This window comes from Euleptes europaea, chromosome 1, assembly GCF_029931775.1.
Source record: "Euleptes europaea isolate rEulEur1 chromosome 1, rEulEur1.hap1, whole genome shotgun sequence".
In the NCBI taxonomy this organism is placed as follows: domain Eukaryota; kingdom Metazoa; phylum Chordata; class Lepidosauria; order Squamata; family Sphaerodactylidae; genus Euleptes; species Euleptes europaea.
In genome coordinates, this window is record NC_079312.1 from 79220977 (window position 1) to 79233990 (window position 13014).

Sequence of the window (13014 nt, forward strand, 5' to 3'; positions counted from 1 at the left end):
ACTGGTTTGTGTGTGTGTGTTTATGTTCCAGCTAGAGGACAATGTTGCAAATAACGACTTTGCTTCTCAGAGAGTTTTTGACAGCTTCTTTCTCAGCTCTGGCTTTCACAAGATTTCTGCTTCTGAATTAACCCTTCAGGCTTAACGCTTTCAGGGGTCAGCCTTGCCATTCCTGGTTCATCTTTGCTACCTGATTTTCTCAGTACTGTGGTTTGCTTCTAGCACGTTATAGTCGGGGCGATGTGCTTTGATAGGGGCTGGAGCTGTCACCCTATGTTAGGGTTTTGTAGGATGATCTTGATAATCGTCTGGCTTCTTACAACTGTTATGATTCTGTGACCCAAATGACCTTCAGGCCCTTTTGTCTTATGTTGAAAGTTCTTGACTTGGAAGCCATCAGTAAAAAGATGGCTAGGTGGTTTGATTTCGCTGTTTTCTTTCTGCTTAGGCCTCCCAAGTACTGTTTGCAGAAGATGCCCTTGAAGAAGGGGAGCCCATGCAGATTACACAAAGGTAAGTAGGTACGTGTCGGAGTAGTTGGTCCTGGGAGGTATAAGTCTGCTGCTGTGATCAGGTCTTTGTGAACTCATTGGAAACTTTGAAAGCTATAGCATGGGCATTTTCTTTCTGTACCTTTAACTAGGCTATGTTGGTGCAGGATGTGAGGAGAGGTGCCTCATTTTTATTTATACATGGCCAAATATGCAGGTGCTTCGGGCCCTTTGTAGGAATTTCTCCCTGAGCATATTGCATATATTACTGTAATTCCCACATTGCCTTTTAGAATGTTTTCCGGCAGAGGAGTGTGACCATCAATAATGCTTCCATGCTTTTAACATATAAAGCAAGAAATAGCCCTTTCTGTAAATATTAGAAAGTGTGGCCCCTGGCCCAAAATATTGTCAATCTAGGTGAGTTACAGCAATGGTCTTGCATCATCTTGGTGGGTATGCACACAGCATGATGGAATTTTATTTATAATGTACATATATGTATTTCTTTGAGGAGGCGAGAACAGAAGAAGAGGCCAAGAAAACCCGTCGGATGTTTGTAGGCAGCGCATTTGTCTCCTTGAGGCAGCAAGCGATGCTCCAGGAAAGCCAATTTTAGCATGAGCAAGTGGCGTGCATGGCGAGGGAGGGTCCAAACCCTGTTTGCTTCAGATGATTAAATAAAGAGCTTGGGCTGCGGCTGCCTGCTTCTTGCGTTTGGGTCCCTGCTGCCTCCTTTGGCAGGGCACAGCGTGGCGACCATTTCTGGAATACCTCCCGGGAGGTCCGCTGCCTTAAAGCTTCCCAAAGCGAGAGTGAAACATGCTGGCTGGGATGGCTTGCAGTGGAGTTCAGGAAATGAAGGAAGCGGCAGGAGCTGTTGCAGATAGGAGAAGATTCATGGAGTAATTTGCCAAGGAGGCTTCCGTATTTGCTGTTCAGCCCCAAGTCCAGCTGTGAGAAGTTACTTGATTCTGTGGTTAGTTTTCCCAGGTTTTATAATTAAAATGCTATTGGCATGGGGCCATGGGTTTTTCTCTGCCTGATATCCTCTTTTCTCATTGATCTAGCAGCATTTTGGCTGAATGCTGAGCGAGGGAGCAGACTGGCTAATGTGATAGCTCTTCCCACCCTGCAGTGGGGCGAGCGCCAGTGTGTACATAGCCTAATAAAAATGATGTCAGTTTCACCCTGATACTCAGGATGAGAGCTTCAGTAGAGAATCCCTTTCTTGCTGTCAAAGCTGTCAGGAGGTTCTAGGAATGGGGTGGGGGGGGGGGAGAGGCCATGTCTCTCTTTTTCCCCAATAGTCCTATTTCCTCACTAGGGCTTAATATTAAAAGTACTTGCCAGCATGGTGTAGTGGTTAAGAGCGGTGGTTTGGAGCAGTGGACTCTGATCTGGAGAACTGGGTTTGATTCCCTGGTCCTCCATATGAGCCAGAGGCTAATCTGGTGAACTGGATTTGTTTCCCCACTCCTACACATAAAGCCAGCTGGGTGACCTTGGGCCAGTCACAGCTCTCTTAGAGCTCTCTCAGCCCCACCTGCCTCACAGGGTGTCTGTTGTGGGGAAGGTAAGGTGATTGTAAGCCGGTTTGATTCTCCCTTGAGTGGTAGAGAAAGTAGGCATATAAAAACCAACTCTTCCTCTTCTTCCTTCTCCTCCTCCTCTTCTTCCTCCTCTTCACCAGAGTTTGACTTGGAAAAGCCCTTGTAGCTCCGTCCAGGGACCTCCTTCACATAGGCAACAAGCGGTGCTGGTGCGACTCTCCTCTACCCTTGAGGCCCCCACCATTTCCTCGTCAGAATGTGGGTAATAGGATTAGTCTTCTGGTTCTATTAGGTGTCTCGTACATTTTTCGAGCCACAAGCAAGGTTGATGAAGTGCAGCGCGCTTGCCAAGCTGTGGCCCTGGGAACTTTACGACGCAGCCGGCAGACACCCTCGTCAGGCCGCTGGGATCAAGATTGACCGTTGCGCGCTGCGACATCTAATTTCATCAGGCAGCACATCTGCATCGAGGCGACGGTGGCCGCAGCATTCTCCGCTTTGAGCGTATTACGTGTGGCCATCTGGCAACTGGCAGTTCGCCAGAAGAGCCCTGTGCTGGGCGAAGAACAAATGCCCCGGTCAGCAGGCTTCAGATGCCGTTTGATTCTTAGGCGGTCGGAGTAATTTGGGGAAGCCATGTCCGCCCGAGACACCTTCCTCCCCCTATTTGCTGTAGGCCACTCAGCTCTGCTGCTTCCCATGTTGTGTAAAGTATGCTAGATTGAGATTTTAATAAATGATTATATGCTTTGTTACTAGGAGATAGTCGGTGTAGCAAGCAATGTGATTTGACTTCAAATTGATTAGCCCATTTTATAAATGTCATCGCAAATTGTTTAGTGCAAGGCCTTTTGAAGTAAGTCTTGATGGTTTACACAGAGTAAGCTGTACCCAGCTTGGGCTCATAACAAATGCTTTGAGATGGTTTATTTAGTGAGAGAGAGGAGTCACTTGTGGTTTCCCATCAGGATTTTGTTATTTATCATAAATCTGTGGTGGCTGTTCCTTACTCTCAGTGGCTCATGGCTTAGTTTAATAAATCTTCTATTTTGTCAGTACAGGGATTCGTGTTTTTCAAGTGAGTCCTTGCATACTTGATCAAACCAATCAGAGAGCCACCCAGAAACTCTGAGGATGACAGAACTGATGTCACAGCCGCTCAGCCTGCATCTTCCCACGTGACGTGGAGAGACTGTGCTTTGCGGGGGAATTGGTGGCACTGGAAGGTCAAAAGAGAGGGAGCCACACACAGCTAAATGCTGCATGAAAGAGATGCTCGGTTTGTGTTGGCAGGACTTTGCTGTAGGGAAGCGTTGAGTGGTGTCAGACCCCCGCTGCTTTAGAGAGCCGTGTGCAATGATAAAACGAAAACAATATTAGCAATAAAGGATGGGAGAAAGGAGAGTTCAGTGTCACGCAGGCTTCCACCCATTCCTGCACCATGGAGTCCCTCACTAAGACTCAGGTTGTTCTGTTACCTGCAGTACTCCGGCGACCGAGAACAGAAAGCATCAAAGAAGGTTTTGCAGTTCTGCGCAGATATTCTTCCTTCTCTAGTATGACACAATGACCTGCTCTTTTCTTTTAGGGGAGTCTTGTGAAAGAAAGAGCTCCTCCTCAGTCACATTATTCAGGGTGGCTCTTTCAAGCCCGTGCCTCACCTGCATACCGTCCTGCTGATTTTCTCTGCTAAGAAGAGCTCCCAAGACAGCAGCCAACGTTCAGGCCCCCCGCCCCTGTTATGACACTGGTTTTATCTGTTTATCTCTCAATAGCATTTCTGCCTTGACGCCCCTGGATAGTAGGAGAAGCCCAGATATTGCTGCTGAGACTTGTGCCGAAGAGGAAATCACCGTTTGTCCTGGTAAGAGCCCCGTTGCGACTCATTTGATTTCGAGGCAGAAGGGCAACGACCTGCTCCAGCAGACAAACCTCTGCACTGTGTGTTGGATTTTAAAATTGTGAGATCCCACTTTTCTCAGAGTGGGACTGAGCGCCTTGGAGGAGGCAAGGACAGTTGCTTGGGAAAACAGGAAGGCCTACCTGGTTCTCTCCCCACCCCAATTCCAAAAATTGTGTGCCTTGACTCAGCCAGGAGACAGCCAACTGGATTCACTCTATCCTGCTGCTTGGGCAGCAGCATCGATTGAACCAGGAGGCGTTCATGCTGTTTCCTGTTGGCTTCCTTGGAATTGCCTCCCTTGGGGAACTTGAAAGAAAATCCTGGCTGCCCACCAGCTCTGCCGCATCCTTTTTCCTGGTTTGTTTTTTTGGATTGGCGTCAGATGCAGGATGAGAGTGAACTCTACCAGCTGAGCTGGTTTGTTTTGTCCCACTAACACTTATGTAAGTGTTTTATAACAGTTCCTATTTCTTAGGATAGCACACGGGGACAAGAATGCTTGTTCTTGCCTTTCAGAAATGGAACGTGCTGTTTTCATCCTTCCTGTTCTCTGGTTCAGCAAAGGAAGGCCCCCTCACCTCCTTCTGCCCCCTATAGCAGTCTGTTTGTGGAAGCTACAGTAGCCGTGGCTGCTTGGGCATCAGATCCCAGCGATGCCAGCCACAGCGAAGCATTGCTCGGTGAAAAGCCTGTGGCCCTTGCGCACTAGTGGTTTCGAGGGTATCTTGAATTATGTCTTTCTCTTTTCAGTCCAAAGCAAATCAGTCGTACAGCAGTGCTTACAAATCTCTCTGCCTTCATCACGCATTTTCAAAACTCTGCTAGGGGAAAGGAATTTTCTTACACTCACTAAGCAAGAAAATTGTTCAAGGTTAAATTGTTCTCTTTGAGACCCGATCTGGTTTTGAAATGATTTTTTTTTCTACAGCGAGCTTTCTTCAGTGTCACATCTGGGGCAGGAGCAGGTTTAATTGAGAGGTTCCCTGCAGGAGGCTGGATGAGGTTTTCATTGTGGGTAATAACTGTGGGGTGGGGGTGGTCTAAGGGTATTAAAAATGAAATACAAAGAGTAAGGAAGCTATATAAAAAAAACCAACTAAGCGGGTTTGTTGTCTTTCTCCAGCGTTTGCTCCTGCATTGTGCCGTTCACCAGCAAACACCTCACCTAGTGTACAGTCTGCACCCCCTGTTGATTCTTGCTCCCCGTCGAGCTACAGAGTGGCACTGGTTTTATCCGCACACACACACACCGCTGCACTATAGCTTTAAACTTCCACTCTAGCTATGTTGTTGCACGTTGTCTGCTAACATTTGTGACAAGTCTAAAAAATGTTTAGAAACTGTGAAGACACTGTAAAGCAAATGGGATAAGTTTTATCAGCTAGTGTGGAATGTGCTGGGGGGGTGGCGGGGGGAGGGCTTGCGGAGGAGGGGGGAGGGGGCAAGCGGCTGTTAACATGGGAAGCTTCTGTTGCAGAGACCCAGCCGAGTCCATCGCAAGCTATTGAGCCCGAGAGCAGAGAAATCCATTCATCCAGCAAAGATGTCTCTCTGCAGGTAAGCAAATCCCTCAGGGATAACAGCCAGTGAAGCGTCTGGAATGCAGAGTCTCGTTTCCCGCCCGTCTTCCAAAATGAGCTGCTGTGCAAACTATGCAGCCTGCTAGGAAATATTGGTGAGGGAGCCTGTGCGTGTCTTTGCATTGGGTTGCCCGTCATTCTCCCACCCTTTGCGCACGGCCCCTTCCCAGGGATTTCAGTTCTGCCATTTCTGTGGCCAGGGACTGCAAACCCGGCACTCTCATTAGCTGAAGGGGAGCACTGTCGACTTTCTCATCTTTGGTCATCTTGCATGCAACACCTGTCACTTGGGTTGTGTGACATGCTTCTGGGCCCTGCTGAGGAAAGGGTGGAAAGGGTGTCAGTCGCTCCCCTCCCCCCCTCCTCGCACAAATGTCTGAATGAACAAAGGGCTTACAAGCACGTTGGCAAAACTTTGACTTGGCACGTTACTTGACTTTTGCTGTTGGCTCTTCGCTCCTCTCTGGGGATGAGACTGTTGCATCCTTCTTCTGCAACAAGGGTGCAGGCAGAGTGTGAGATGTCTGGAGTTTTTATTCTGTGCTAGTGGAAGCACGTGGTCGGCCGTTGGGACCCCTGGTGTAATTTCACCGAGTCAATTTTTTATATTTTATTTTATATTTTATAGAGGTTATTCATTATGTTTGGGCTGGCAGGAGGAAAGGATCCCTTGGCCCAGATCAGGGAAATCTTGGCCTAAGAAGCCTTAAAAAAACACTTACGTATAATTAGATCTAGTACAGTCTTCTTGATCCAATCAAGGATTGCAATATCCACCATGGTCAGTCCCTGTGGAGTTTAGCGGGACTGACATCCGAGTAGACATTGGTTTACTTGCCAAATCAAGCCGCCTTTGCAAAATTTCGAAATGGCTAGCAATTTTGTAAAAAGTAATATATACAAGAGGAGCCCTTGACTTGCTGGGAAGCGGGCCAGTTCTGTCTCCTGAGGCCTCCATACCTCTGCAGGGACACCAAGAGCATCTCATTGTCAAATGTGTGTGAGATATCTGGGCAGTGGCCTGGAGGCCGCTTCCTTTTGGGACGTGTGCTGTGCTCATGCGGGGCCCTCTGGCTATTTGACTTGTCCCGAAGTTTGCCTCTTGCTTTACCAGAGAGCTGATCAATGTTAGATGTCTGGCCGATTAATCCCAAGGGAGGCCTCTTTTGCTTGCCTCCTCCCTTGAGCCGGTGCAATTGTCTTTCCTGCCTCACCACACCTGTGCAGCAGTTGCCATGCAGCTGCCACAATAATGGCATATGACTTCAGTTGCTGCTTCGGGCAGGCGGGGAGAGAGAAAGCTCTATTTAGGTTGCATTTTTTAAGAGGGGAAATATCAAAGGGATTTCCAAGAGCTGTTCTGGCAGGATACATGAATACCGGAGAACTGGAGAGCTCTTAACAAGAAGGTTCATTTGTAAAGGCGAATTCTCGGAGTCTTCGGTCCCTGCTGGATGGCTGTTGCAAGTAAGAGGAGCCTCACATAATCGGTGGTGTCTTAATAGCGCCCCATTGCCTCTCTGGCACTTTTCAGAGCTCAGTTTTTGTCAAGCGCTGTGCCATCGGTTTGCTAGGAGTGGGACGTTGCACCCACCGAGCTGCTGTGCTCTCACAGCCGATGCTATGTTCGCACAAGGTGTATGGAAGCGCAAGGCACCTCTTGGGAGGCCAGAGTTATGCAGTGAGCAAGGGGCTTCTCTTCAAGCCGCTTATCCCTGGCAGGCCTTCAGCAGGTGGTCGGAATGACAGGAGTCTTTGAAGAGGGCAGCAGCCCTTGGGCCTTCTAGTGGTCCGCTTGTCGAACTGCAAGGCTCCGGTGAAGTGGCCGGATTTGAATCTCAGCCCTCCAGACAAAGATCGAAAGCACCTTGTGTCATATGGGTGAGCAGATAATGGGAGGCGAGCCATGCAGCAGCCTGCCTGGTTTTCTCTATGGTGAACGCTATCCACGCAGGTGCAGCCTCTGCTGACCCAAAGGCAGGAGCTCTGCGCGCAAAGGGAGGAGGCCTGGGGCTGCTTGGGGCCTTTCTCCTCGCAAGCAGCATGGGCTGGTGCCGCTTCCCCTTCTGCTGGGTGGGCAGCCAATCATGCGGGGAAGGCTTCTTTCAGTCGTGCTCCCAGGGCTTGTCAGAAGCCATTCGGGGAGGAGGGGGCTGACAAGTGTTACTACACAATGCCGCATTTACATTTGCAATGAGTTATTTACTGTGGGAGTGTAAAGCAGCTTATTTGGACACCTGGTATTTGCAAAAGATGTGATTTGCGCGGCTGTGCAAAGTGGAAGCGGGAAGGAGCAGAGAGCTCTTCACATCTGTGTACGTGTCATCTTATTAGGGTAACACCGATTTGATCAAAACTCTTCATCTTTGGCATGTTTCGTTCCATGCTTGGCGTGTCTTCGTGACACACCGCCGCATATCAGCACTTAACGAGATGTAGCAGTGCCGGGATGTGAAACACCCAAGGAAGATGTGGTGGTGTTGTAGTAGCTGCGGTGTAGATGAACGACCGCAGAACTCTCAGTCCAAGTCTTCCGCTTTGCCATCTGCTCTCTTTTAGGGAAGGTTTTTTTTGTGTGTGTGTGGGATTTGACTGCGGAATTGTTGACGGTTCCTGCAGCTCAGTACTGATCACCTGTCAGCGGGGCGTTTGGCACATTTGAGTGATTGTTTTTTTTAAAAAAGGACCAATCCAACACACCCCCACGCACGCAAGCAATCCTCAATCAGTCAATGAAATTCCTTACATAGAATTGGGCTTTTGCTTGACAATGTAGATTCTGTAATGAAGCTGCTAAGCAACGGGCCTATATAATGGAGACCACTCATAGAACAAAAAATGAAGCAAGCCTAAGCTGTTGTGCTCTCTCTGGTTTCCTTGGAACTGTGCATTTATAAGGACAGAGATGACAATTTCCCTGTATTTGTGTTTTGTGTGTGTGTGTGTGTGTGTGTGAGAGAGAGAGGGAGAGCCATGGCTCACCCCAATAAAAACCACCTTTCCTGAGTTATTTCCCACAGGTTCCATCTAGCTAGTTCAATATTTAAACAGACATTTTAATGGTTCTGGCAAACCTTCTTTGCTTTAAAGGTTTAGGACCCTTTAATTTTTTGGGTGTGTGTGTGGTTAGACTGACCTTTTTTTTGGTGGTAGACTGACATTATGCAGAAGGCTTCCAGTATTAAGAATAAGGGAGCGGTAGCTGGCCTTCTGCCTCTTACAAACATGAATAGTTTAAGGCAGAAGCTCTGCATTTCAGAGGGAGAAGCGCACTGTGTCAATGAGGCTCCGTTGGAGATAAAAAAAATGGGTGAGCTTAATGACATGCAGATAACAGTGCTTAACTTTTTTTATCCCACAAAAAAGCCAAGAAAGAACTCTGATGTGTTTTCTTTCATCTTATATCCCTGCTACAGAACTAGGGCTGATCTAGTTGAACCAACATTATTCTCTTAACCAAGCCCTGAGGTGACATTTAACACTGAAGGAAAAAAAAATAAGCTCACTAGGATTCCTTTTTTGGGGGGGGGGAGGGGTGATACCCAAAGCAGTTGCTTTAACTTCACTGCATATTGTGTCACTAGTAAGCCATTGTGGTATGCTAAGTGTGTTGTGCTTAGACCAGGGAGGTTTGGGTCTCAGTCTTGTCCAGCATGAAGCTCACCTTCGGCAACTTGCTGTTTCTTTGCCTAACTCCTTCACAGGGCTGTTGTGGGGATAAAAGGAGTGAGCCCATATAACCCACCCTGAGCGCCCCAGAGGAAGAGTTAGGGAGACAACTGTGACTCCGCTAGATAGATGTGTCTGATCAACAAAGCCAGGGTTACCTAGAAATGACGTGAAATCCTTGCTCCTCATTCTTACTCATCAGGGGGTACTTTTCACCTGTGTCTAGATGCCTCCGTGGTGAATAGGTCCATTGAAGGCTAAAAAGTTACCTCTGAATTCAAAGCAGAACGGAGTAAATCCAGACCACCAGCTGCTTGGGACAAGCAACAGGGCCGGCTAGTGAAGTCTGTTTAAGTCACGTGCACTGGGTCAGTTACAGAGCACTGAACTTGATGGGTAAAAATGGGAAAAGAGCAGGCTAAATGGTCCATCCATTCCAGCATCCTGGTTCCAGCAGTGGCCGTCCAGATGCTGTCAGGAAGCCCACAAGCAGGGCATGAAGACAACAGACACACTCCCTTATTGGTTCCCCAGCAACTAGCCTGGGGCTGTGAGGCAATTCTCTCTCTCCCCCCACCCCTAATGTTCTTATCCTTCTCTATTTCCTGCCTCAGGAATATGGCATCCACATAGCAATAGTAATATTGCTTGTTGGCAGCTAGAGTTTGAATAACTTGAAGCATGGCAGACAATTTTGAAGGTTTATTCAGGAGAAGCAGGCTATAAAATCAGGCATGTAAGAAAATCGACATAAAAATAGCATGTTCAATTAGCTGTATTCTAACTTGGCTAGAGTTGTCAGGGCAGGAAGCTTAGTTAACAGAATCCTTTGAAGCCAGCAGTCCATCTGCAACGCTGCCTGTTAAAGAACAAAATGGAGAGGCCATGGCTCAGTGGTATAGCATCTGCTTTGGGGGCAGAAGGTCCTCGGCTGAAGTCCTGACAAAAGAATCTGGTAGGAGGAGATGGGACCTCTCTGCCTGAGGCCCTGGAAAGCCACTATTAGTCAGAGTCGACAAGTCTGACCTTCATAGACTCAGTCTGATTCAATATAAGGCAGCCTCCTCTGTTCACACAATTGTCAATCTGGATTTTAAGCATGCTGTGCTTTTTGGTTGCTGGTTTTCCAGTAACAAAAATATGCTGTCCTTGAAAGGGTTAAAAGTAAGGCTGTTGGGTGCAGGTATAAATCCCCTTTCCAAGGCAAGGGGTTTTAAAGAAGCATTTTGGCTGTATTCAAATAAGAAAATGGGAGTCAGGAAAGGAGGAAAAAAATGCATGGTGCTTGTTGCTTTGCATGAGCATTTCACTAGTTTTCTCAGTGTGATAATATCCCTTTGGGTCAGTTAAATGTGATATCTTATAAGTGACTGTATTTTGGTCAAAGCACATACCAAAGTTGATGTTCAGACCAGCGCAGACCTCCCCATACAAATGCATGGGTACCCCATAATTGGCTACCATGCAGTCCGTGCCACTAGGCGAAACCTTCCCATTGCTTCAAGCTAGCCGTGGCAGTGATCTCATTTTACTCCCCAGGAGAATATTCCCTGCAGGTCGTGCTGCCAGCTGTGGACTAGGCGCTGGAGTTCTGTGTCAATTTCACTTGTTTTTGCTTGCTGACACTCTCACGTTCTCCATTAAATATGTTTTACCCTTTCCCCAGAGCACAGGTAATCCTTGCCTTAAATAGAACATGTGGTTCTCCAGGGGAGCCTCATGGCGGTTTTGGGAGGACATGCTGCCTTTGAAATAAGCAGTAGATATTAGTGCTGCAGTGCTTGCTCATTAGTGCATGGTTCCTACAACTGGCCTGATCGGTGGGAATGGAAAGTACGGCCAGAAGTGAAGTGCAGATGGCCCAGGGAGGGTCAGAAACTGCAGGAGATCAAGGGGGTGGGGGTCGATCATGATGAATTAACCTTGCCCAGAAGACCAACTTGACTTATATCTTACCTCTTGTCCTCAGGCTGATGCGGATGAAGATGCCAGGCAGAGTGTGTCTGCACCCCGCCTTCTGGCTGATGGTGCTATCTCCTGTCCATTGTGCGATTACAGATTCCCTGTTTCGGAAATTGAGCAACACGCCATGTATTGTAATGGCACAGGAGAGGACATAGCTGAAGATGGCCCAGGTCTGTGAAATGTCTGCCTTACCTTCCAGTTGTTCATGGTAGCCTTTTAGCCCCCTTTTAGCTATTCCCTGTGTATGTTTGTTGGAGCCTTAGTTAGTTAGAATAATCAGTATCTGGGCCAGCTTCAGACAGAAGGCTGAAATCAGAAAGGTGAGGATACAGTGTGCAACCTAGTCTAATATCTTGCCTTAAAACAGCATGGTCTGTACTGTAAAGAAATGGCTGATGTCTGTGCCTGTCAAATGATCAGATCCTGGTGTGGGGAGTCCCTTGGAAGCAGGCAGGCTGGAGAAGGGCAGGCTGATGAAGGCCCATAATTTGGCACAGAGGGAGGACGGAGTGGCCTCCCTCAACAAAGGTTTGTCCAAACCGAGGGAAGGCAGAGGCCAGTTCTGCAGATGCAACAGAATGAATGAGATGGGAATGACACCTAAAGTGCTGAGATGGGTTGTCCCCCCCAGACTGCAGGGATACCTCTACCAGCTCATTCTGCTGCACGTGTAGACCAGGCTGGAGTTTTTATAAATGCCAGTGGCTGAAGATAGGTTTCATTTGCCTGCAGATCAGTGGCGTTTATAGCACAGGGAGCCAGTGCCAAATCTGCAGAGCTTTTGTTTCAGGCCCCAACACACTGGAGCTCCTAGGTCTGCAGCTTACCCATCAGGTTTTATGATCTTCTTCAGCGTAGCCTCCATCATGTTCCCCACCCACCCCCATTCCCTATGAATAAATCCTGACCCTCAAATCTAGACAGGCTGTTATTTCACAACTATAGTGTTCATCTGGATTTGAATGCACTATGTTGTCAGTGAGAAATCTCATCTGCAGTCTGGGTCCCTGTTTGTTTCCATATACCATCCTCTATTCCCCCCCCCCCTTCACATCTGCTGCAAAGGGGGTAGCAAAGTGATGCTGCACACGGAAAGGCCTTCCCATCTGCCAAGAGTGCAAAAGTGCTACTCACTGCAAAGTCCCTTTCTAGTCAGCTGCTTGGAGGTGCTCAGTAACTAAGTAAAGAAAGCTATACAGCCCATTCCTGACCCACAAGGATGAAAGTCCTTTGGAGGCCAGGAAGGGGCTGTGCTGGCTTTTGTGCCCCCCGCGCCGGCACCCATGCTACTTATGCCACCCAGAGTGGCACAGACACCAGTGGGGAGGCCTAGATGCCGTCTTCCCAGCACTGCCATGGCAGCGCCGCTCAGGGACGCCGGCACAGCCTTGCACCGGCATAGAAGTGCGCTGTCTTCCTGGGGGCGTTTCCAGGGCATTCTGGCGCGGGGCCGGGGAGGAGCTGCCTTTTGGCAGGCTCCAAAGCTCTTTCGGCCCAGGAATGCTTCCTTTCCTTTTTTCTGAGATACGCCACCTTTTTAGGTGATGTATCCCCGTGCAACCCTATGGAGCGGTTGCACGGGTTTTTGTGGGAAGGGGAAAGTTTTGGCCTCGGTGGGCCCCCCCAAAACTTCCTTTGGAGGCAGCGCAGCCCTTCCTCTTTGCAGCCTGTTGATATGAAGAAAATCCTAACTCTTTTTACTGCTTCCTTGCTGACAAAGTAGCCCTTTGAGAGAGGAGGCTTCTCACATGCAATGGTTTCTGTAACTGTTCAGCTGGCAAAATGTGAGGAAAGGCTGTTGGCTACCCGAACAAATACAGCTTTAGGCGGATTGAACACGTAGATACAAAGGC

The 13014-nt window shown here is 48.3% G+C and overlaps 1 protein-coding gene across 1 annotated transcript in view; it reads left to right on the forward strand.

Moving 5' to 3' along the window:
* The window catches only part of UIMC1 (ubiquitin interaction motif containing 1), a 68576-nt gene that overhangs the window by 36111 nt on the left and 19451 nt on the right, over positions 1 to 13014 (forward strand). The window contains exons 5-8 of the mRNA XM_056866361.1: positions 449 to 513; positions 3820 to 3908; positions 5425 to 5504; positions 11166 to 11331. Of these exons, the coding sequence (XP_056722339.1) occupies positions 449 to 513; positions 3820 to 3908; positions 5425 to 5504; positions 11166 to 11331 (400 nt within the window). The remainder of the gene's footprint in view (positions 1 to 448; positions 514 to 3819; positions 3909 to 5424; positions 5505 to 11165; positions 11332 to 13014) is intronic.